General features: G+C 41.6%; 2 protein-coding genes across 5 annotated transcripts; one reads left to right on the forward strand and one right to left on the reverse strand.

The window, feature by feature from the left end:
- LOC18775686 (pentatricopeptide repeat-containing protein At3g58590) lies at positions 52–15846 on the forward strand. Of its 4 annotated transcripts, none has more exons than XM_020564452.1 (4): positions 52–181; positions 9530–12952; positions 14081–14319; positions 15275–15846. In XM_020564452.1, the coding sequence occupies exon 2, from the start codon at positions 9777–9779 to the stop codon at positions 11874–11876; it is 2100 nt and encodes a 699-aa protein (XP_020420041.1). In that variant the 5' UTR covers positions 52–181; positions 9530–9776; the 3' UTR covers positions 11877–12952; positions 14081–14319; positions 15275–15846. The 4 variants fall into 4 exon arrangements, with proteins under 4 accessions (XP_020420041.1, XP_020420042.1, XP_020420040.1 ...); XM_020564453.1 differs by lacking the exon at positions 52–181 and adding an exon at positions 731–768; XM_020564451.1 differs by lacking the exon at positions 52–181 and having other exon boundaries at positions 9672–12952; positions 14081–14169; positions 14250–14319.
- LOC18777415 lies at positions 23336–25781 on the reverse strand. Its single transcript, XM_007211146.2, has 4 exons — positions 25506–25781; positions 25091–25288; positions 24519–24734; positions 23336–24085 (listed from the first exon to the last, which is right to left on the reverse strand). Exons 1-4 carry the CDS (start codon positions 25506–25508, stop codon positions 23852–23854), a joined length of 651 nt encoding a protein of 216 aa, XP_007211208.1. The 5' UTR covers positions 25509–25781; the 3' UTR covers positions 23336–23851.

Consider the following 26235-nt stretch of genomic DNA (forward strand, 5'->3'; position numbering starts at 1 on the left):
TGGTTTGAGAGTAAAACCGAACCAATCCGGACCGTGCCCACCCCTACTTTTCACGCATCTTCCGCAAATACATCGACCGAGAAGAGGGAAAGGCACGCACGGACGCAAAAAAGAACGACAGAAGGAGAAGAGCGCCTTTCACCATCGGGAGCTCAGCTTGCGAGATTCCTATAGCAATCAGGTATGGGTATCGATGGCTATGGTTATTTTTTCTCTCTCTTTCTTTTCAACATCTGGGTTGTGGTTTTCGATTTTGGGTTCTAAGTTTGAATCTGGGTTTGAAGATTTCTGAGCAAGCGGTTGAGATTACTTCTGATTTCTAGTGGGTTTGTTGATTTCGGGTATCATATATATCTGCTTTCCTCCCTCTCTTTTTCTTCTGTCTAAACCCTAATCTTAAACTCCCAGCCTTAAAGTAAATTTCTTTCAACTCCTTCTTTCCCTCTTTCCATTACCAAAACACCACTACGATCTGCTCTCATCTCAAGTAAAATTTATTTTTCAGTTTTTAATTTCTGTTCATCTTGGTTGGTGATATACGAATATGGTCTGGTTATCTGGGTTTTTTCCCAATTAATATATTCCTTTCGATTTTGAGCATGGAATTTGTTGTTTATGGTTCAATTTATGACTGGGTCTCGAGTTTGGTTGGTGATTTGGCTTTGATATTGTGGGTGAAATTTGTTATTTATGGTTTTTCTGATTTTGAACCCTTTTTTTAATCTCAGTTAAGTACTGCAACAAGTTTCAATTCAAGAACAAAGAAAGGTATTCTGTATTTTATTATTATTTTTTGTTTATACCTAATTAAACGGCCTATTACCGCCGGACACGTGGACAGGATCCATTCTGATCACAGGACCCCTTCGGCATGCTCCCTACCGAAGCCATCTATCTTGGCCCTTTTTACCATCAGACACGTGTCATGCTCGCAATCCATGCCTGGAGTCCCACATCGGAAAAATGAGCACAACGCACACCTCCCAAGGTCTATATAAGGAGACCCATATCCCCAAAAGGAGGGGATCAGAACTAACGGTACGCTATCGTGTGATCTGTCAGTTAACCTTACTAAATCCGTACTTATTTAGGCATCGGAGAGCCTTCGGCCGGTACTGCACCGGTACCTCAAGGATTTACCGAACGCGTCCTTTTGCAGGTACTTGACCCTCTGGAGTGGACCACTTACCAAGGACAGGGACCTACCGAAGGGACATTTTGACTAAGTTGACGAATTACGTATCAAACCACTTTTTCGCATCAACATTTTTTATAATTCTTGTTTGAAACTAACTGCCCTCCCTGGAATCTGTTTTGCTTTGTTTTAAGGGATTATTTCCCTTTCTTAGTGTTGAACAAACTATTCTTTAAGGTTGGTTGATAATTGTTTGAACAACAACAGAAGTGTTCTATAACTGCTTCCATTGGAACCTGCAGAGATGGGAATACAGGACAGCCAGGTCAACCGGCAGTTGACACCTTTGCTAAGTTTCTCTGGGGACATGGTCCAACCGATCGGTAGCGTAACACTCCCGATCACCTTCGGCACCGCGCCAAGGAGGGCGACGGTATACGACCAATTCCTCATCGTCGACTGCCCGACGGCATATAACGTCATTGTTGGCCGAACGGCACTGACCAGGGTAAAGGCGCATCTTTCCCCACACATGCTGTTGATGAAGTTCCCGACCCCCAATGGCGTAGGTTCTGTCAGAGGAAACCAGCTGAGCGCTCGGACGTGCTACGCCACGGCAATCAAATCAACCTCTTTCAAAATCCCTGACGAGACCATGTCTGTACAGGGGATGCCGAACAGTACGGGACCAGTCGATGACCCGAGGGATGAGTCACCGACTCCTCATACACAACCCGCCGAAGAACTAGAGACGATAACCCTCACCGAGGAACAGCCCGATCGTCAGGTTAAAATCGGTACCAGACTAACCCCTGCCCTCCGAGCGCAGTTTATAGATTTCTTACGGCACCATTCGGAAGTGTTCGCATGGTCCTACGAAGACATGCCCGGCATAGACCCTAAAATCATCAGCCATAAACTCAGCATTTCCCCCGCATTCAAGCCTGTCAGGCAGAAGCGCCGTTCGTATGATGCCGAACGGTACGAAGCCATGCGCACTGAAGTCGACAAACTTCAAACCATCGGCTTCATCAGGGAGGTTACGTACCCGGTGTGGCTGGCAAATTCGGTCATGGTCCGGAAGGGTACGGGCAGCTGGCGAATGTGCCAAGACTATATCGATCTGAACAAGGCCTGCCCGAAGGACAGTTTTCCGTTGCCACGGATAGACCAGCTCGTGGACGCCACCGCCGGACACGAACTACTCAGCTTCATGGACGCCTATTCAGGGTACAACCAGATTTTCATGCACCCTCCCGACAGCGAGCACACCGCCTTCATCACAGACAGGGGGTTGTACTGCTACAATGTCATGCCGTTCGGTTTGAAGAACGCGGGGGCAACATATCAGAGGCTTGTCAACAAAATCTTCGCCGAACACATCGGCAACATCATGGAGGTTTACGTTGACGACATGCTGGTAAAAAGCAGAACTACCGAAGAGCACCTGTACAATCTGTCAATCATGTTCGGCATTCTGAAGGACTACCGAATGAGGTTAAACCCGATGAAATGCGCCTTCGGTGTATCTTCCGGGAAATTCCTCGGATTCATGATTAGTCACAGGGGCATCGAAGCGAACCCCGAAAAAATAAAGGCCATCATCGACATGGAGAGGCCAAGGACGACAAAGGACATTCAAAGCCTTACCGGACGAGTAGCTGCTTTGACTCGCTTCATATCAAAGGCTACCGACAAATGTGTACCGTTCTTTAAAGCCTTGAAAGGGGGCAAACGGAATATCATATGGACTGCCGAATGTGATAAAGCATTTCAAGACTTAAAAGACTACATGGGCAGAGCACCTCTCCTGTCAAAACCACTGCCTGGGGAGATTCTTTACCTATACCTCTCGGTATCTGACACTGCCGTCAGTTCGGTGTTAATCCAAAAACCGGAGAGGGCAGAGCTACCGATCTTCTATGTCAGTAAGGCACTCCAGAGCGCAGAACTTCGATATCCCCCATTAGAGCAGCTTGCACTAGCCCTGGTGATCTCGGCACGAAAACTTCGGCCATACTTCCAAGCACACGGGATCAAAATCCTGACAAACCAACCGCTTCGGCAAGTACTCCAAAAACCGGAGACTTCTGGCCGATTGATCAAGTGGGCGATTGAACTCGGAGAATTCGATATACAATTCGTGCCAAGGCCAGCCGAAAAGGGTCAGGCCATTGCCGATTTCATCTCCGAGCTCACCCCACCAACGACACAGGAAGTACCCGAGCCAGTTACCGAAACCGGAACACCGATGGAGGTAGACGCCGAACGGCTCGACGCCTCAAATCCTGTATGGACTCTGCACGTCGACGGCTCGGCAAACCAACAGGGGTGTGGAGCAGGGTTGGTTCTGACAACACCAGAGGGACTCAAGATCGAGTACGCCCTCCGATTCAACTTCCGAACCTCCAACAATGAAGCAGAATATGAGGCTCTCTTGGCCGGCCTTCGGTTAGCCAAGAGCATGAACGCAAAACAGATCAAGATACACAGTGACTCCCAACTTATTGTGAACCAGGTAACGGCGGACTTCGCCGCCAGAGACGCCTCCATGAACGCCTACCTTTCGTCCACCCACCAGCTGCTCCAGAGCTTCCGAGCCTATGAGATCAAGCAGATCCCCAGGAGCGAAAACAGTCATGCCGATGCTTTGGCGCGACTAGCCTCGGCAATCAATGACAAAATCGGAAGAAAGGTGCCGGTGGAAATTCTTGCCCAACCAAGCACGGCAGCCTCCGAAATATGTACCGTACGGTACGAGGATACGTGGATGTCCCCTATCTACTCATACCTAACCAACGGCACCCTTCCAGAGGACAAGGCCCAGGCCCGAAAGCTTAGATACCGATCGGCAAGGTACACCGTCATCAACGACGTCCTTTACAAACGTGGCTACACGACTCCGTATCTCAAGTGCCTTACGGCAGAACAGGGGAGCTACGTTCTCCGGGAAATCCACAATGGTGTTTGCGGCGACCACTCTGGGTCCCGGTCACTCGCACACAAGGCCTTTCAGCAGGGATACTTCTGGCCGACCATGCACCAGGACGCCAGTTCACTTGTGAAGAAATGCGATAAATGTCAGCGTTTCGGCAACATACAGCATATCCCCGCCGAACCCTTGACACCGACCGTGAGTCCTTGGCCTTTCGCACAGTGGGGGCTAGACCTGATCGGTCCGATGCCACAAGGTAAAGGCCAGGTGAAATACGCTGTGGTTGCCGTTGACTACTTCACCAAATGGGTGGAGGCCGAACCTCTTGCAACCATAACGGCAGCAAGAGTAGAAGACTTCGTCTGGACTCACATTTGTTACCGTTTCGGTATCCCGTACGCAATCATCACCGACAACGGCAGGCAGTTCGATTCGGAACTCTTCAGGCACTTTTGCACCCGCCTGAAGATCAACTTGTTTTTCGCATCACCGGCCCATCCCCAGTCGAACGGTCAGGTAGAAGCGATAAACAAAATCATCAAGAAACTGCTAAAACGGCAGCTGGACAAAGCCAAAGGAGCCTGGCCAGAAAAGCTTCCCGAAGCGCTCTGGGCCATTCGGACCTCTTACCGAACGTCCACGGGAGAGACCCCTTTCTCTTTGGCTTTCGGTTCGGAAGCCGTTGTGCCGGTAGAAATTGGCGAACCTTCCTACCGAACGGAAACCTTCGCACCAAAGCCAAATGAAGAAGCACTTTCTCTAAGCCTCGACCTCCTGGAAGAGCACCGAGCACATGCCAACCTTCGGAACGAAGCCTACAAGCAACGTGTCTCTCGGTATTACGACTCCAGAATCAGACACCGTTCATTCCGAGTCGGTGATTGGGTCATGAGGAAGGTGTCCCTAGCAACTAAGGATGCCACGGAAGGAACCCTCGGACCTTCCTGGGAAGGACCTTACGAGATCATCGGTATCCTCCGATCGGGAACCTACCTCCTAAGAGACTCCAACGGCAAGACCCTCGGTCATCCTTGGAACGTGGAACATCTCAAGTACTATTTCAAGTAACCTAGCCTACGGCAGGACTAAGTTGTAACCTAGCCTACGGTAGGACAAAATTGTAAATGTCTTTCGGCAGAGATATATAGAAAGCCTTCGGCACTATTACTTCGGAAATTCTTGTTACGATCTCTACTAGCCTACGGCTGCCAATATAGGGAAGTTAGCGTTCTACGGCAACTTTATTAGCCTACGGCGATAAAATATTTTCGAAATTATTACCCTACAGATTCCATCGGCAACATAAAAATGGACTCAGATCAAACACGGAAGTATAGAAAGATGTGCGTTCAAATTAGAGATGCCCTCGGCATCAAGGAGTTCGGTACAAATACAAAATAACAATAATAATAAGACAGGCTAATACTATTACAGAGGACCTCAGGCTTCGTCAGCAGCAGCAGCATCGGCAGACCCGGAGCCTTCGGCGGCGTCCTCCCCCTCGTAGTCTTCGATCATCTCCTCAGTTATTCCCTCGGGAAGGGGAGGGGGATCGGCAGCGAAGTTGAGGTTCAGCTTCTGACCAGGGTTGTACCGCTTGAATCGGTACAACATACCCGCCATCTCGGAGCCAACTTCCCTGTCCAGGAGGACAGTGAACTCCTCGGAAGAACGGTATCCCTGGATTGCCGTTTGAACGGCAGCCTCAACCTCCGCAGCCTTGGTCCGCTCGGATTCCTGCAGGGCATCCTGAACCGCCTCCGACACGGCCTCGGCATCACGCGCTGCCATCCGCGCTGCCTCCAGAGCCGCCCGCGCTGCCTCCAGATCGGCCCGTATCTCGCCCACCATCGCCTCCGAAGCGAGAGCCCGCCGTTTGGCAGCCTCTTTCTCCTTTAGCAGCTGGGCGTGGTCCTGGATAGCCTTGCCAGCCTCGGCAACCTTGGCCCTGCCGTCGTCATAGGCCTTTTTTGCCCGTTCGGCAGCGGAGATGGCCCGCTTGACACACAGCCACATCTCCATGGACGCCTGCACACGAGGAAGATAGTTTGAAGCCCCACTTGGCACCAAAAAATATAATGAAAGGACAACATCGGGAGATAAATTCTTACCGCTGCCTGCAGTCGGAAGGCGCGTCCAGCCTGCTCCCGAAGAACCTTCTTCGGCAACTCGTCAACCTCCGGCAGCTCCATCTGAGAACCGAGGATCATGTGATTGACGAATTGCACCGTCTTCGAGGGGCAGGCGAGAGTGACGGCCTCGGTAGGCCCATCCTCGTCCTCCGCCGCAAAGACGGCCCTGGAAGCGTCTGACGGACGGCTTCGCTTGGACGCCGGAGAAGCTTCCAAGTCCACCGTTATCGGCCGCTTCCCGGCAGCCCTTGAGGCGACGGCTTCGGCGTCGGCCTGCCTCGGCGCATGGGGATCGACAGCCGGCCTTGCGACAGGCTCAGCGCCCAACTGCCGCATACGCTCAGCGAGGGTCACCTCCTCGGGGTCCGTCGACGACCGAACGGCAGGGGCCTCGAGCTGCTTCTTTTTCTTCTTGCCCTCGAGGCCCATCATAAGGCGCCTCTTGGAAGATTCGTTCATCTTCTTGGCCTCGGCAGCCATCCTTGCGTCCGTCACTGGCCAAAAACAATCAGTCAGTCGGCATGCACACAAAAAAAAAAAAGAGGAAGAAAAGCGCAACAAGTATACTTACTCTCGGCAGGGTCGACGAGCCCGGCTCTGATGAGATTATTGGTGAAAAGGAAGCGCGGGTACACTCGCTCAGCAGCAGGGACCTTCAGCCTCACCCTGTCGATCTGCCGAATCTCGTCTTGTGTAGGAGTCGGCTGCTTGAGTTTGCCTGTCCGAATAAAGAATCAGTGAGCAAATATAAAAAGAAAACAGAAAGGCAACTAGGGACCTACCGATCGGCAACTAGGGACCTACCGGCGGTTTGGAAAGTCGTTGGTACTGGGGACTGCGGGCGTACTCCCGATGGCGATTCCCATTGGCCAGAGAGTAGCACCCGCCGATTCCTCCACGACTTCTGGGAAGTCGGCACCGAGCTGACGAAGTGACCTCGCTCGGAAGCCTTCAGGCAGTTCGCCTGAACCCAGCCACCATGATCGGCACTCTTCGACTTGGTGACGCTGTAGAGGTAGGAGAATTGCTCGTAGGAAGGCTCCCCCTCCCCGGCAATCCCAAAAGCCGTTATCACCCCCATCAGGGCCACCCAGAAGTTGGGGTTATATTGGCCCGGGGCATACCCAATCTGGGCAAGTAACTTCTGAACGGCAGGCTGCAACGGCAACCTGACCCCCTGCACCAGCATATCGGTGAAGAAGACGACTTCGCCATCTCCAGGGTCGCTGAGGGACTCGACCGGACTCGGGACCCTCATCTTCACCGAGTCAGGAATGAGGTATTCGGCCCTAATCTTTTGAAGCTCCCGTTCGGTAAGCTTGTTCGGCTCCAAATAATCAACCCCGAACAGGGTCTTTTGCGGTATGCCCACCGGTATCCTATACCGCTCTCGGTGGACGATCGTAACCCTCGGCCGAGAGGGACCGGCAACAAACTCATCATTGCCGGAGGTGGAAGCCTCTGGCTGGTGCTCGGACGGCACGACACGGGTACCGTCCCTGTACACGGCGACCAGGGGTAGCGGGTGCCCCGTCATGAGCCCCTTACCGATGCCGTGGGGGGGAATGGAGTCCGCCTCCTCACCGAATAGCTCGGCATCGGAGTCTTCCCCGCCCTCGGCGCCGAGGCTCACGGCCTCGCTGGACGTATCCCAGCCGGAAGATAGCTCCCCGTCGAAAGCGTTGGGCTCATCGCCGAACGGTGACTCGCTATCGGACATCTACAAAACAAAGAAAAAGGGAAAACTAAGGTTCGTGCTGCGCTATCCTACAGATACCTACTTCTCTACCTATGGCCACTAGACTACCGAAGGAAGATCCTACTTAACGATCGGCTAGCCTATGCCACGGACAGAAGTATAATAAAACTCAGGGGGGTATCGAACGGTATCTTACCTTAAGTGCTGTGAAAGTCGCTGGATTGCCGTCTGCACACTTCGAAAATCGCCTGGATTGCCGTCTGCACACTTCAAAAATCGCCTAACTTGCCGATCGCACGCTTCGAAAATCGCCTATTCGAGAGCTCTCGCACACTCTCACAATTGCAAAGTGAATATTTCATCCGGAGCGACCTCCATTTATAGAGGGAGAACTGTAACGGCACGCCTCGGAAGACTAAACGGCTCATTAATGCACCAACAGGCGTGTTATTGCTGGCCACGCGTCACCCGGCGAATGGCGCCTCTATCTGCGCGCCAGGCACGGAAGACGAAGCGTCTCTCTGCCCTCTCACCTCTCAACATTGGCGACCCTTCAAGTCCCCGACCGATTTTCCCAGAACACTACTTTCCGAAAGGAACGACACAAGCGCCTTTCCTCCCCCCAAATGAGCATGCCGAACGGTAGGAGAACCTCCGAACTACCAAAGAGAACCAAATTCCCTTCCGAAGAACCTTCGAAAGAGAACTTGGGGGACTACTGTTTATACCTAATTAAACGGCCTATTACCGCCGGACACGTGGACAGGATCCATTCTGATCACAGGACCCCTTCGGCATGCTCCCTACCGAAGCCATCTATCTTGGCCCTTTTTACCATCAGACACGTGTCATGCTCGCAATCCATGCCTGGAGTCCCACATCGGAAAAATGAGCACAACGCACACCTCCCAAGGTCTATATAAGGAGACCCATATCCCCAAAAGGAGGGGATCAGAACTAACGGTACGCTATCGTGTGATCTGTCAGTTAACCTTACTAAATCCGTACTTATTTAGGCATCGGAGAGCCTTCGGCCGGTACTGCACCGGTACCCCAAGGATTTACCGAACGCGTCCTTTTGCAGGTACTTGACCCTCTGGAGTGGACCACTTACCAAGGACAGGGACCTACCGAAGGGACATTTTGACTAAGTTGACGAATTACGTATCAAACCACTTTTTCGCATCAACATTTTTTATAATTCTTGTTTGAAACTAACTGCCCTCCCTGGAATCTGTTTTGCTTTGTTTTAAGGGATTATTTCCCTTTCTTAGTGTTGAACAAACTATTCTTTAAGGTTGGTTGATAATTGTTTGAACAACAACAGAAGTGTTCTATAACTGCTTCCATTGGAACCTGCAGTTTTACATCTATGTTACTTCACAAAAAATTCATTGAAAGATGTTACACGAGTAGCCGATGTAAAATGAAATATTGATAATGGAATATATATTTAATATCAGGGTGTTAAAATTTTGCAAAGTAGTTCAAATTGTTGTCTCAGTAAGTATTCGGATAATCTAATATGTCATGCTTAGAGGATTACCATAGTTGGGTTTGTGGTTCAGTTTGTATCTTGGAAGTGCCTATACTTTATGTTTCCTAGTTCATTTGTATCTTTTCAACAGGTTCTATAAATTTGGGAGTCAAAGGAACAAAGCAGACTCTAGTGAAATTTTGACAAATTTTTTTTTTTTACGGAAAGAAGCCCACCCAAATTTTGCAATCCTGGCTCTGTCTCTGGTTGTTACCGACAGCATAAGCTTCCATGGAGATTTCCTCAAACAACACAAACGTCTTCTGCAACTTCTGCACGCATGCTCAAGGGTTCGTTCCCTTAGAGCAACAAAACAACTCCATGCTCTCAACATCACGATGGGTCCGTCTCCAACCCAACCCACTTTTGTCTACAATAATATCATGTCTCAATATTCGTCACTTGGGGAATTGTCAGTTGCTCGTTACTTGTTTGATAAAATGCCTCATAGAAACGTTGTGTCATATAATATCATAATTAGTGGTTATAGTAGTTGTGGGTATGTAGGGGAAGCTTGGAAAATATTTTCTGTGATGAGAGTTTGTGGGTTTGAGCCAACTCAGTATGCAGTTGGTGGGTTTTTGACATGTAGGTCATTGGATGTTTATCATGGGGTTCAATTGCATTCTTTGGTAATAAAGAATGGACTGTTTGATGTAGATGCTTTTGTGGGGACTTGTTTGTTGGGATTTTACGGAAGGCATGGGTTGTTAGAGGAAGCAGTTTGGGCATTTGAGGATATGCCTTGTAAGAGCTTGGTAACATGGAATTCACTGATATATTTGCTTGGAAATCACGGTTTTGTTAAAAATTGTGTGTTTTTATTTCGGGAACTAGTGAGGATGCACTGTACTTTGTCTGAAGGTTCTTTTGTGGGTGTTTTTTCAGTATTGTCATGCCAGCAAGACTTTGAATTTGGGGAACAACTGCATGCTTTAGTCATAAAAAATGGGTTTAAGTGTGAAGTTGCAGTGTTGAACTCTCTTATAAGTATGTATATGAAGTGCACTGGCATATTCTTGGCTGAGAAAATTATTGAAGAGGTGACTTTTCTGGATGTGGTATCATGGAATACTATGATTGGTGCGGTAGCAAAAACTGATAGACCTCAAAAAGCATTAGAATTCTTTACTAAAATGTCCATGGATGGAGTTTTGCCTACTGAGACCACATTTGTTAGCCTTATAAACTGTTGTACACATTTGGACATTCCATTCTATGGAGAGTCCTTTCATGTTAAGATAATCCAGCATGGTTTGGAATCTAATGTTTTTGTAGGTAGTGCATTGGTTCATTTTTATGCTAAATGTGATAACTTGGAAAGTGCCCAACGCTGTTTTAATGAGATCTATATGAAAAATGTGGTTTGCTGGAATGCTTTGATTTTGGGTTACTCTAATAATTATTCCCCTGCATCCATACTCTTACTGCAAGAAATGCTTCATTTAGGTTACCGACCTAATGAGTTCTCATTTTCAGCTGCGCTTAAGTCATCATTGGCATTAGAGCTCCAGCAGCTGCATTGCTTAATTGTAAGAATGGGATTTCAGAAACACGAGTATGTGTTGAGCTCTCTTATAACCTCATATGCCAAAAATGGTCTCATATCTCATGTCCTGGTCTTTCTCACAGATTCTGATGGTCTTCTTGCTGCAGTTCCGTCTAATGTCATTGCTGGAATTTATAACAGAATTGGGAGATATAATGAAACTCTAAAATTTCTTTCTCTACGTGAAAAACTTGACATTGTATCCTGGAACATTGTGATTGCAGCTTGTGCCCGCAGCGGTTATTACGAAGAGGTATTTGAGCTTTACAAACAGATGCATTTGATTCAAGTCCTGCCAGACAATTATACATTTGTCAGCCTTCTAAGTGTGTGCGCAAAACTTTGCAATTTTTCTTTGGGCAGTTCTCTTCACGGTTATATCATTAAGATAGATTTCAGTTCTTGTGACACATTTGCATGCAACGTTTTAATTGACATGTATGGGAAATGTGGTAGTGCAGACAGCTCAGTGAAAATCTTTGAAGAAATGAAAGAAAAAAATTTAATCACATGGACAGCTCTAATTTCTGCACTTGGACTTAATGGTTATGTTCATGAGTCATTAGAACGATTCAGAGAAATGATACTCTTGGGCTTTAAGCCTGATGGAGTAGCTTTTACTGCAGTTCTTACAGCTTGCAGGCATGGCGGGTTAGTGAGAGATGGGATGGAGTTATTTGGGAAAATGAAAATGGATTATGGTGTTGAACCAGAAATGGATCATTACCATTGTATGGTTGACTTGTTGGCTAAATGTGGACATGTTACAGAAGCAGAGACAGTGATTTCCAACATGCCCTTCCCACCAAATGTCATTATATGGCGTAGTTTCCTTGAAGGCTGCAAGACTCATGGAGCTGCAATGGACCAAGCAGTAGGACATCTTTAATTGTGAGTTAGAATAGAGGAATTCCTTGTAACGTCTATGCATTGGTGGTGCTTCTTTGAGCACGTGAGTTAATAGTCCTACCTTCCAGTTTTGATCCTTCTTTGAACAGATCCTGTATGAGTCCTACCTTTTGGGTGGATTTATAATTTTGGTAGGTAAGGCTACTCTGAGCTTTAAACAGAGGAAACTAAAAAGAGTTGAGGCAATGAAGCATTGCCTTTTCCTTTTCTTTTTGGCTTGATTTCAGGTGAAAATACTTCTCATGCGAATTGTGGACCCTATAATTCCATTACCATTTCAGCCCCGCCCCCACCTCCTTATTTGATTGCAATGCTGTCCATTGCACAAATTTCAGGTCACCATTGTCCTATTGGATAATGTGTGTATTTTGAGGATGTCATGTCAGATGTGCTTGCATTTCGAAGACATCTGCATGAGTACAGAAACAAGATTCAAGTACTGTCAACTAAAGGGTAAGAACAAGGGTTTATTTATAATAAAGCATTCTTGTTTAGAGCACGGTTAAACAAGTTTTTTTTGGTGATTTTTATTACAAACGTCTTAAATGGTGTTTTGAAAAAAATTCCAAGCACCATTCTGATATGTAATTCAGCGATCAAAAAATGGTCAGTTTCCCTTCTCAGTGCTTCCCTACAGCCCCGCCTCTGCCGCCGCCTGGCCCGCTCCCCTCTCCAAGAAGCCATTCCCCACTTCGTCTCTCTCTTGTCTACCACCAAGCACCCATCACCACAGACCTCTCACAACCATCATCAGTTGACTCTTCTCACATTCATGGTTGCAGCACCTCAATTCTTTGATTCTTTGCCATTGATTTTTCCTTTCAAAATATCTGGGTTTTTTTTTTCTGCTCTAACCAAATTACGCAAGATTGGTCAGAAGTGGGGAACCTTAACCCCAAACACAACGTTTATCGGATTTTTGTCTCTCTTACTTTACTCTTGATCTGATTCTTTGATTTATTTCAGTGAACAAAAGGCCTTTCCAATGCAATGTGTTGTTTAGCAGGGTATGATAAGTGTTTTAGTGGTTCCTTTCCAAGAGGTTGGCTTAACAGGGTACGGTTTCTATCAATATATCTATATGTATTATATACATGTGCAATTGTTCTCCTGCCAATCAATCCTGCATATCATGGTATCAGCTTGTCAGTTTGGACTTTTTAGTAGGTGGATTCTTGTTTGAATGTATAGTTCACACTCAAGATTGAGTCTGAAAACATAGCATGCCAATATTTGGCAAGAGAAAATTTGTATATAAATATGTCTTTGTGTTTGTTCTTATCTCTATTTGGGTTTTTCATCTGGAAGTAGTAGTCAACATTTGGGTAATTTGTGAGATTAGTGGAAAACCTATTTTGGTTAGAATTTTCCTTTATCTTTTAGGGAAAAAGAGTCAAACTCATATATATTGGAAAGTTAAATTTGATAGGTTTGTGGGATATTCACAACTTATGAGATGAGACTTTTATATGTAAATATTGACTAATGTGTAGATTTTCTTGAAAAGGGTTATGAATTATGAACTAATGTTATTGTATTTAAAGTTTGGATATAGATTATGTACTGAAAAGTTTAGAAAAAGAAAAAGGAAGCATGAGAGCTTTTATCTTTCCAAACTTTGGCGTTGGCCTAAGAAGTATCTGAGTAAAGTTTGAAACAATCTGTTTTTTTTTCCTTTACCAAGTACTTGGCATGGTAAATTGGTTTGGGGAAGGTCTTCCTGTTTAATTGGTGTGTTTCCGGCACTATTGTGCAGAATGAATAATACGATATACTAAATATCCGTCATAGAAACTACTAGGCTTTTTTGGTGTCTGGCTTTGAAACTGTGAGATGAAATTTCTCTCTTATCCTCCTTCTCTGTTCCTTTAAAATTAGTGTAGTTTTTTATTTGTATGAGTTTGAGAAATGGATTTATAGTCCTAGCTGTAGTTTTTATGGTGTCGGTGACGGGTCAACGAAAATGCTTGTTTAAATTCTCTATCCTGAGGTTAAATGAACTTAATAATATAGATTTTGTTTCTATAATGCCCATTGGTTAACTTTGTGTACTAATACTCTTTCATTGTCTTTCTTCTGTGTGTGTTTTCATTCTGGTTATCTCTTTTGTTCAATTTGCTCGACTTCTTTCCTGTTCAATTTTTCAGAATAAATAAGTTGCTACATGTATTTTTCTTTTTACAGGTCCACATTTATGTGAAAGAAAATTTGGTTGGTATTCAATTTTCTCAACCGGGGGGTTTGTCTAATTTTGTAGATCAGAAGAGCTACAGGTCAACTTGCATGTTGGTGTTATTAGTGGTTTCTCGAGTGATTTTTTCTTAAAGATTAATCTGTTTGCTGGGTTTTACAGTGAATTAGTTTGACGGGCCTAGAGTTTAGAAACCCACAAACAACTTTTCTTTGGGTTTTCACCTGAAAAGGTATATATGCTCTTCCCTTTAAGACTTTCTGTTTATTTGTCTTTTAATTGGTTAGGTATGATTGTTGGGCTTATGTCCTCCATTTTGAAGGATTCTGAGAAGACATATTTAGGTTGCACCGTGTTTATCAAATTTACCCCTTATATTAACTGTTTGATCCAAAGGGAACCTTTCATTTGATTTGAGTCGAACAAAAGAAAACACTACCATGTTTGATATGGAAGGTTAGATTGGACTAGCTTGACTAGTACAATGCTTAGATTTTTCATGTGCAATCAAGGAAGAATGTGGGTGTTGTCTTGTAACTTGGAGGATTAAGGTGAACTATTCATATGAGATTGATTGATGTCTAAAACTTATCCCCACTAATCCCCTTGAAGTGGGATTAGTAGGGATAAGTTTTAGGCATGAACCTCTTATGAATAGTCCATCATAATCCTCCAAGTTAGAAAACAACACCCATACTATTCCTTGATTGCACATGAAATCTAAGCAGCATTTTACTAGTCCAAGCTAGTCCAATCTAATCCTCCCTATCAAACATGGCCTAGTTATTAGAAAACAAAACAGCAAAACAGTGGCAGCAGGATCTGGCTTCTCCTTTTTTCTGTCTGTCTTTATTTCGTGGCTCCTTCAGATAGAAAACTCAAATCATTCTGGTCTGATACACAAACTTGATGGTTTATTATTAGAAGGCGCATCTCATCTCACAATACCAACTCAGACCCTCTTACACTCAACATCCATTCCATATATCAATCTAATAACCATGCATCATCTGCTGTACTTAGGTGTTTATCTCCGATATTAGCAATATAGCACGTAAACCTAGATCCGGGTTCTTACAATGGAGCTATTAAGTTTGGCTCAAAGGTCTACGTTCATGCTTTTGCTAATTGTCTACGTTCATGCTTTTGTTAATTGTCTATATTTTTCTGTTGTCTCTGAATTGCAGCGTGTCATTAGAACCGTCCTTTCTATTTTGGATTAAATACTCCTTTATTTATTGAAGCTCAAAGGAAAAGCCTCATACTCGAAGAAATAGATGTAGTACGAGAGAGTGGGCTAAACTTTTCAGCATTTGTGCAATTGTGTAGAAAAAGTTTAAACATCACTAGCATCTGTCATACAATTATCATTTGGAGCCTATCATTAGCAAACTGTTGGGAATTTTTATATATGTACTTCTAACTAGGAAAATTTATTCTTTAATTGCAATTTTGTAGTTCGGAGAACAATGTGTTCCAAATGACTCATTGCATATAGTCATTTCAAGTGTAATACATCTAATTATTTCAAATATATTCAATCCAATAGTGTCAAGTCCAAATTCAATAAACCGGAGTCTATTTGGATGGAGTGATTTCAAATCTAGGATTTATAGTTAAGACGGTTTATTGAGACTACTACAATACATGTGTGCAAAGATTTAAGTAAGACGGGGAATGAAGAAAACAAATAGATTTTAAATTACTCATTGCATATAGTTTTTTCAAATACATAAAATCAAATCTCTTCGAAAAAAAACAAAAAATCAAATTTAGTTATTTTAAATACATAAAATCAAATGTTTTCTAGTTTTCTTAGCAAATTTAGCTTTGTTGTCCAAACCAATTACTTTCTTTCAAACACCTTCATCTTATTCTCAATTGAATCAAAGACAATGACCTCCGAAAACTATAAATTTAAAAATAAAAATAAAAATTATATAATTTAAATTTAAAAAAAAAAATTAAAATCAATTAACTATTCCCTAACAAAGGACCATGGTATTCAGAAGAAGGAGAAAAAAGCAGCATGGTATTGGTGGGGACTTGAGAGATTTAGCAAAAAGCAACTAGGGCATTGGTGTGCTTCAGAAAAGTTTTTTCTTTCTAAGTTATGCAACAAGTTGTAAACTTGAAAGGGACATAATATAATTAAAAATTGTAAAGATGGGATAGAATATGTATGCAGTCCCATTAATTATAAAGTATTGCCAATGCAGAAAAACTTGGACGGAGACTTTTCCATGTCACGTGACAGAGTAATAACATGTGTTACAGAATCAGAATCAAATGAAAGTTTTTTTTTTTGGGTCAATCAAATGAAAGTTTTGTACCACATATTATGTTTTAAAATATCAGTATTCGCAGTCAACGAGGTCTAATCGAGTGAGAAAGGGCTTCATTTGCAAATCAGAGGTCTTAGATTCAAATTCCCACGATATTATAGTTGTGTGGGCATGTGTGAGAAATCATTTTCTCTGTAGTTTAAACTATCGTTTATACTCCAAAAAAAAATATCAATATTTGCGACTGGACGAATACTTGCTACATGACAAAGAATCCCCACTTAAAGTATTACTCTGAAAATTAGGTGCTATGAAATGAACTTTCAGACTATTATTAAATCAACGTACAGGAATGTGACCCCTCCAACTTGTGCTCCATGAGCGACAGTTTCTTTCAGACTGGAATGTGACCCCATGAAACAAGGGTGTGTGGGGTTGAAGATGAGTTGCATCACACATTTAAACTGCTTTGACATATCCAAGAGTCACTTAAAGTCATGCTGTAGCAGCAAGCAACTAGCTAGCAAACTTCTTATCCTCTTTGTTCTTCTTCTGTTTGTTGATTTTAATGGGTCCACCCCAATTCCACCCACACCTGCTGCTTGGCCCATGGATTATCTGCAAATCCATTTGATCTTAATTCAGTTAAAACCCCAACTTTCCATTTTTATATTATTTTCTTTTTCTTTTTCTTTTATTTTGGATGGGGGAGAAATTTAAACAAGAAGATATTGATTGTAGATATTCAGTTGCTTGGAGCATTATTTTATATTATATGCTCTCTTTGGGATTGGAATATCAGATGCCAAAATGAAGCATCCTTATCCTTTCACTTTTACACGGCATATTTTAGACTATTTCCCTATCTTCATCCTAGCTATTAGGGTTCATTAGAATGTATCCCTTGTTATTGTGATCACAAATTAGAGTAATTATAATGTGGTGATGGATTACGTCTACATATTAAGACTTCTTAATATGTGGGAAATAACAATCATATCATTCATTTATGTAATAACACGTAAACAGACCATATCACGCGAATAAATTATGTAACTTAAATAGATTATTCTAATAATTCAAGAAAAAAACATAATCGTAGACCGTTATTTCTGCGTTTGCATCCTTTCTAAAAACACACACTTGCACACCTAAAACAAGAATTGATGAACATGCCATAAATAATTTTTTGCACAGATTTGTTTAGACAAACTCTGCTCCTCTATGTATTCCCGATGAGCATTGAAAGGTTAAACCTCTCTTGCAATTAAACGGTTTAAAGTGGTGGCCAAGACAATAAAGATCTGGTGGAAAATCTCTTGATGAAAATGATTTCTAGAACAAGTACCATTCAATATGAAAAGATCAGGTAACGTTGGTGACCTGACACAACATTAGCCAATCCAAGCTAAGCATTTGAGCTGCTAAGGGCCCACAATTAAGGAAAAAATCAATCAGAAATTAGATCATCAGCACGGTTTTGGTATGATTGAGGCTTATTTGCTTTACCTATCATCGGATAAGAGCTGGTAAACCACTTGCATCATGGCTTAGGCAACTTGATTAAAGTGGGGCCCCTATTTGCATATAGGACAAAAAAAATTAGGGTTTATATGGTGGTCATCAAGATCCAAAACGCATGGCTTTATTGCATGGTAGAGAATCACATTGATTTCATGTATAATGTGTTCTCATGTATGATATAATAATGGATTTGCATATGATATAAAGTTGGGATTGGGAACCTTTTGATTATTTTGGGGAAAAAAGAAGAGGTTGTGATGGGCTTGGCATCAAAAGGAAGAAGCTAATCAACTCATGAAGAGAAAAGTAGAGATAGTGGAGAGAGATTCATATCCATCCACCCAACTCGTTTAGTCTTTAGTCTTTTCTTGTGTGCTCCTCCTACATGGCTACCACCAACAAGAAAAAAAAAATGCTACGTTTTAGATTCATTTCCTCCTTACCTTTTAGCCAATTTTATGTTGATGAGATCGAAATGTGATCCACCAATTAATCACCATTTCTAGTTTTTTATGAGATCAAAATGGTATTCAACACTAAGTCCGGTTTTGCATATTTGGACACTGAGTTTCTTTTTGGGTACACGACATAACGTTTTGAAGAAGACGCGTCACAAGTTGAACTCATTTTCATGCTATGATTTACGAGCTGTTTAGGCCAAATTCAGTAGTTTACTAGGTCAAATAGTTTTAATAATGTGAGCATTATATAGTCTCTTGTGTTAGAACAAACGTGACCATCTAACCCAAAAAAAATTGGTGGAGAGGCTCAAGATCTTTTATGCTCTTTATGTTAGACTTCCATCTCAATGTGAGATATTCTCAACACTCCCCCTCACGTGTAGCGTTTTTTTACGCATAATATATGGACAAATACAATGTAAGAGCGCATGGGACCACCGCACCTACCACCTATCATGTTAGAATATAAACATTCAGCCTAAAAACTAATTGACCATAAATGAAGTCAGCATATGAAGAAATGCCATTAATAATACTATACTAATTTATTTATTTATTTTTCCATAATAAATATTTGCACTCCAGATGAGAACAGATTCCGAAAAGAAAGTACTAACTGGGATTTCTACTAGCACAGAAAACATGTGAATTATAATTTTTTTGGGTCATAAAATAGCAGGGATGATGGATTATGTGAGAAATAGATATGCTAAAAAAAAATTATTAAGTAAATAGGGCTCGTGTTTTATGAGAAGAAAAGCAACGCACGTGTGGTTTTGGTGTGTTTTTGGTCAGCACGTGACCTTTCGTGAGCTGCCAAGTTGTAGCAAAAACAATGCAAGTCCCCTAATTGGTTGTGTAAGTGGAAAAAATTAAATAAAAAACAAAAAATGGAGATCCTTTTTTATAGGACAAATTACAAAAGACCCTCCTAATGGGGTCATTTTCAAGTTCATATACATTTTTAAGGACATTATAATGACATACTTAAATTCGCAGAAAACTTACAGATTACTTCTGTTATTAACCAAATCGTTAATAAATCTTTTAAATGCTGATGTGGAGGATGAAGCAAACTCGCTTTTGTCCATCCACACCTTTATCATTTTTCCTGTGCTGTACTTTTTCAAGCTTTGATTTTTCAGATTAACTTTGGTCATTGAGATTTATGAGTCTCATTATTAAATCTAGAATGTGTTATGAGTTAGCAGTCAAACAAATACTTTAGTTTATTCTTGTTGGCTGTTGGGTTTGTTGAATTATGTAGGAGGTCACGTGCAATGCTGTCTACTGTAGTTGGTTACTTAGAGCATCACTTGAGTTCTTGTGTTTTTCCATCCACTAATATCATTTAGATCGGAATAGAAAATGATACTAAAATACAAGTTTAGGGATTACCGACATCCACTGTTTCCCCTTTGCATCAATGAAAATGTCGTTGTTATTATCATGAATTACCCTGATATCAACACTTGAATTAACCCGAAATTTGGACACACATGGAATCTTCGAAGTAGGTTTCGATTTAATCTATGAATATGCAACCGAGCCACTCTCCCAAAGTAGCTTTGTCATCATAATTCCAATCTTTAGAGTTTCAATTCCCTGTTATCTACCTTTAATATGACTTGAAATTGGACTCTATCACCTTGAATATATATATATATATATATATATTTTAAATAAAAAAAATCGGGAATTTAGGAAGTAGCCCCTTATAAAAGATGGTAGCATGGATTGGAACGAGAACAAGAATGATATTGACATACCCGGCCCGTACCCAAACCAGCCTGCCGTTCTTACGTTCAAGTCAGGACCTTCCTAGTTGCCTAGCAAATGGTAGGCAACAACAGTAAAAAGTCGAGACCGACCTCGGACCCACTACAATACCATCAAAGCATTTTTCCAGTTTAGGCTGTTGAAGCTACATGAATGTTCGTTCTCTTTCCCACGGCTCTCGTCTTGACAGACTTACTAAGAAATAGAAAGATGCTGGAACTTTCACTGCCACGTGGCAGCGTACATTTCACCCAATGTGAGAGAGGATGATATGAGCACATGAGTCACATTCCACCTTTGCACAAAAAAAAAACCACAACGTGTCAATCCCTGCTGCACTGGTGGCTGGTTTGCCTCTTCTTCGACAAATTAAATATCATATACCCAAAAAGCCGGTTTAGACAGCCACGTGTCACCTCTTGTGTTGTCCGCTACATCTCCCACCCACACGCTACTTGCTCAGACTTCTACTTTTTTTTTCTTTTTTTCTTTTCTCTTTTTTTCAAAGATGTTTTTAGGGTTTGTGGAACTACTGAAAAATCGAAAGTTGTTCTTTTTGGACGGAAGAATTGAAAAGACAAAAAAGTTAGGCTTGGGTTTAAAACGTGGTTGGTTTGGAATTAATTAGCTAAAAGAAACTCTGGTTAACAAATTATGTAGGCTCCAATATAAAAGGAGGTGCACCAATGCCACGCGTACACACATATATTAAATTATGTTTATTTTTCTTCATTAGAACCAATAGCATATGTTATGTTTTAACTTGACGGTACGAGTTACAAGTTTTTTTATTTATAATACAAAATCGATAGTATATGTTATGTTTTAACTTGACAGTCTATATCAGTTTTCGTTTTAATGTTTGCCGATTTAGTGAAAATTATTGAAACTTGTAGAAAAGTTGGGCACAAATTGAGTCTACATTGATCGTTTCAACGTTGTGAAGTTCAACCTGAATAACAACCCAAGCCGTCCACACCTGAATTGTATGATATTGTGCATTAGAAAGACAAAATTATATCATTTAGAAAAATAAATAAATAACTAAGAAAACATAGGAGAGGACAAAAGAGATTTAAGAAGACCAACGATTGAAAGAAGAAAAAAAAAAACGGCAGAATGCAGACTAGGGTTAGGGTACTCAGGCTACGGTACACGTGGTGAACATAATTTTTTCCTTTCTATCCATAAGCAGATAGACACGTTTTATGGTCATTGATTATCAAATACCTGTACATCTACTATGTATATAGACTAGAGCAATAGTACCTTAACTTATGCCGGAGTTGTATTTTGGTCCTTAGAGTTTTAGACTCGATAATTGGCTCTTGTAGAGCTTCGATTTTACGTCGTCACGTACCATTGGTCCTATTATAATATTTGTTACATTTTTTTGTCTAATTTAAAGGCGAAATTATCATTTCATTTTGTTTCATGGATTTTTGTATCGTTTAGGTGGCCTTTATTTTATAAAAACAATAATGACCAATAGGGAAAAAGCTTATTGTAAAATTTTACTTTCTTTATTTTTTAATTCGTTAAACTTAAACCTAACCAAAACTATATGGGGGAAGGTATCTAAACAGATATGCTTTCTTTTTGCTGGTCAAATGACCAGTAGGTCCTTCTTGCCCCACAAAAAAATAAAAAATAAAAAATAAAAAAAACCAATAGGTCTCCAAGCAGGTGAAATATTTACTTTTTTTTTGTACTAGTCTAAAATGTAATAATTTTTTGGTCTGAGAAACACGTGAGAAACATCCAAGGTGAGTCAAAGAAAATTTAGAGCAACTTTATTGATTGTATGTATATGGGGATGCATGCTAAATTTAGATCCAAATTCATCGGAAAATGCTTCAATGGGTACATGTAAAAGACATGGAAAGATGCATAATTGCCGGAAGTTGGCAAAAAAAAAATTGCACAATTGCAACTGATTTTACATTCCAACTTGTGGACCCAGCTTAGTGATGCAAAAGGAGAAAAGAGAGAGACGTTAATAAAAGATAGGTAATTGCAGCCCCGCCTAGTTGTTACATCTCCTCCCATTAGAGGAAACACCACATTTACATTTTTCGGATATGTAAAGGAGATGTAAATGTGACTTACATCTCCAAATTTACACACAACAATTAAAGTTGCTCTTAGTACCAAGACGTTTCTCCATTTTTTGTTTAATTAATCAAACTGAAAATTACTTTAGTTATTTGTTTTTCATCACTTTAGTATTTTATGGATGATGTATGATATTTGTGTATTTCTTTGATTACAGTTAAATGATGAAACAATTTTGACTAGGTTTTCTGTTCATTAATATGATTTTTAATGGATGACTCATATAATGAATAGTTTCCCATTATGAGGCAACATTCTGAAATGTGAAAGTAATCGAGAGGAGAAGATGATTAGTAGAGTACATTCATGTTCCTTTTTATACAAGTGACTAGTGCAGAGGTAAATGCTATTAAATACTTGAATAACAAGCGTCTCGAAACTATATACATTTTCTTGAATCATCATAATTACACGATCACATCAATGTCGCTTGCGTAAATTTCGAATATCTAAAATATTGACAATCTATCAGCTAGCATACCAAAATGACACAAGAGATGGGCAAGTTGGCATTCGTCCTTGGGACATCAACCAACAAAGGTGGAGTTTTGATCAATTACACAATGTTCATGTTTTATGGTATAAACACATTGACAACTATCCACAATAATTCACTCCAACTATAAGCTAAAAAGATATTCACAAAAGCATTTCCTGTCTTTGTTACGGGCCCCACCATGATCGCCCATAAGTGACCCATCAACCCAACATCACCGTGCACGCTTGATCCAACGGCCAAATTTCACTGCACGGATGGGCCCACAAGTTCCGTAACCCAATTTGCTAAAGGAACCGCCTTTCTGAAATTTCTGACCAAAATATTAAAAAATATATATATATATATACATATGATAAAAACGGAGGGCGGCTGAGGCCTCTTTATGATTCCGAGGATCAAGACCGCCATTGCTTTCCCACCCCCAATCCGCGTAGTACACGTGTTCAGTCTGTGACAGAAAGCCCCGTCATCATAACCCACCCCACACGAGGCGGCCGGCGTGGGGCCCACTTGGCTTTGGTATTCCTTTTTACTAGCGCCGGTCAAAACTTCTAAAAGCGGAAATAATAAAAACACTGCAAAAAAAAAATACAAATTATAAAATCTATTATTTCACTTTCCATATATAACATCCCCTTACCTTCAAAGGAGTACATTGACTTTTCCTACCTCCCTAAACCCTCTCTAAATAAAAACCCACTATTTACATCTTCATCCAAAACTTATGTATAATCACAAACCCTAACAACCATCCTATATTTTCCAGAGACTAGTAAAACTATAAAACAGTAAAAAAAGACTTATTTTCTCCCTTCTTTTTGCATCTTGGTCCTCTGACTGTCCACCGTCCAGTTTCCCAGTCCTTCAACCTTGCTCGTCTTATTGTCCAACTTTCCCAACATTTGCACTTCTTTTTCCTATATTGGCTCGGCTTCTATGTACAATACTAGAAAGCTAAGTGGGGTAGTTTTTTTTTTTTTTTTTTTTGGCTCCAAACAAGGCCTTTTGGTGAAAAAGCTCTGGTAATTGGAGGGGCATTGTGAAAACTACTTTGTATAACTGGGGCATTAGGGTAATAAACTACAAATACAGGGCTTCATCTTAATATTCTATAATTAGTCCTCCCATAGGTGCTCTGTGGGGAATGCCCTTCCTCCTCTTGGCCGTTCTGTAATTAGCAGAAGTTGGGGGTGGTGTTGAGGGTGTGAAGCTCTGGACCTTGTTGCTGCTTTTGGATCTTCCATGGCTGCTGCTGCTGTACGAGTCCTCTGAATCAGAAGACCCCATTGCCTTTGAATGCTTCATCTTCTGGGGATTGTTAGATGTCCCCACAATCTGAGATTGATCATTGCAAAGAATTATTAGTACTTATTGTAGCAAATAAAACCTAACTGAAAGAATTAAAAACCAAATTGGATTTCCATGGCTGATTTTAAAAATGTAGGGCTGACCCAATGACCCAGATTCCCAATTCAGCTTGTTCACACTTATGGATTGTTTGGTTGGTAAGAAAATGGTAAGGATTTCAAAGTGTGACATCAACTCTCTATGATTGTAGTCTATAGACTACAAGGGCAATGGAAAAGTCAAACTCAGACTAACCAACCAAATGAATGACATTTACTAAGAGCTGATTGGGTTTGATTGCTTGGAGACAAAAACAAGGGGCAAGAAGACTCTTTCCCTCTGAAATTTTCTCTGGTTTTCAGAGCAACCAAACAGTGCAAAAGGAAAACAAAATCAGGGATTGGGACATTGTATTATTTACCTTGCAACCAAGAGAGCAGAATCTGAAGGAATCTAGGAGGCTGCGTTCACAGACTTCACAGGTATTTGTGACTCCTTTGCCAGGCCTAGGCTGAGGCCTCTCATTCAGAAAAACAACTTTTGCACTGTTGATAATGTAGGTTTGGACTCCATTGATGTCCAGATGCTTCTGAATCTCATTGACCCTAATCACATCATGGTATGAGGACCTCCTTATCTGTCATTCAAATCAACAAATTGAGCAAAACCCATTAGAAATCTATGATTTATAGCTGTAATGAAGCAAAAACTGAGCAAGCCCGTGTGACAAAATTGGGATTCAGACAATATGTGTGACAAAATTTGTACCCAAAACAAACAGTCCATCATCAAAACAAAATTTTCCCTTTGGCATAATTTCTGGTCCCAAAGCAAAACTTGGGGAAGTGAGATTTTTGTCAGAAAAAGGCAAAAAAGGAAGAACTTTACTGAGAATGATTGAGAGAACAAGAACCCCAATGTGACCCAGATGCCCAATTTGGTAAGCACAAGAATCTAAGAATCGATGGACTGTGTTTAGCCGTTGAAAATTACCTGAATAGCACGGTGGTCTTTGTGGTAGGAGAGGCAGAGAGAGCAGAGAGGACCGTTCATGCAATCCAAGCAGTACATGTTGCATTCACTCTTGTGAGAATCGGCATGTTGCTTGCATTGAACAAAGAAGCTCTCTTTCAGCAGAGGCTTCAGCCATGGCGGCCACCTGTTGTCCTCCTCATCAGGACCTCCAGCACCCTATTCAGAAGTCAATCAAGTATCAGTGTTAGAACAATGAAAATGAAGAAACCCAGAAAGATAACCATGAGAATCGAAGAGAAGACACAGTGAAAATCCAGAGAATTCAAAATTTGAACCAAGCAAAACAGAGCATTGAACCCAAAATTTGAATGCAAAGAGAAACAAGAACCAGAAAAGCAAATCAACAATGAGAACAAGCAAGACTGGTTTTCACCATGATTCTCCTGCTCTTGGGCTTGATTTCCCTAACAGTGGTGTCCTGATTTTCGATCGCCAGCTTGAATGAACAAGAGAAAACACTCTTCTGCTCAATGTTGAGAAACGAAAACAGAGAGAAACAGAGAGAGAAGTAGAGAGAGAAAAGAGGAAGCTTTTAGAGAGAGAAAGAGAAGGGCTTTTTAGGTTAATAGAAGCAAGAGTGGAGGCGGTGAGGGAGGGAATGGGTTCTTGTATAGAGTGGTAGATGGCGTTAGAGAGAGAGAGAGAGAGAGAGAGAGAGAGAGAGGAGAGAGAGAGGGATGGGTCGTTCTTATCCTCACGAAGTCTTCACCGAACCTGAGTCTGAACCCGAACCTAAACCCGAAGCTGAGGAAGATGCGTTGGGTGCAAGGAACCCACCTCCTTCTTTCCTTTTTATTTCCCTTTCATTTTCTTGCCCTCTTTGGTCTTATCATTTCTCATATTCTAATATTTCTTCTTTTTTTCTTTTTTGAATTTTCTTCTTCCACTCTATTATTTAAAGCTTTTATTGTCGTTTCATTATTTGTGATTTCGTTTTGGTTCCTCTTTTTTCTTTTTTTCTTTTTTTGCTTTAATTATTTTTATTTATTTATGTGACACAAACATGACATGTATTGTTTTTCTTTTTTTTAATTCACGTATTTTGAGGTCTCTATACTCTCTTGTCCTAATCAAACTTTTGTCCTAATTCCTAATCTCACTTA

Source organism: Prunus persica, chromosome G5 (genome assembly GCF_000346465.2).
Source record: "Prunus persica cultivar Lovell chromosome G5, Prunus_persica_NCBIv2, whole genome shotgun sequence".
Classification (NCBI taxonomy): domain Eukaryota; kingdom Viridiplantae; phylum Streptophyta; class Magnoliopsida; order Rosales; family Rosaceae; genus Prunus; species Prunus persica.

What these genes read in the sequence shown, in the direction of transcription:
- LOC18775686 (XM_020564452.1), top strand. Translation starts at nt 9,777, where the DNA reads ATGGGTCCGTCTCCAACCCAACCCACTTTTGTCTACAATAATATCATG.
- LOC18777415 (XM_007211146.2), bottom strand. An exon ending in AAGACCACCGTGCTATTCAG is followed by an intron (nt 24,735 to 25,090) that starts GTAATTTTCAAC and finishes TTTGAATGACAG; the next exon opens with ATAAGGAGGTCCTCATACCA. An exon ending in TCTGCTCTCTTGGTTGCAAG is followed by an intron (nt 24,086 to 24,518) that starts GTAAATAATACA and finishes GATCAATCTCAG; the next exon opens with ATTGTGGGGACATCTAACAA.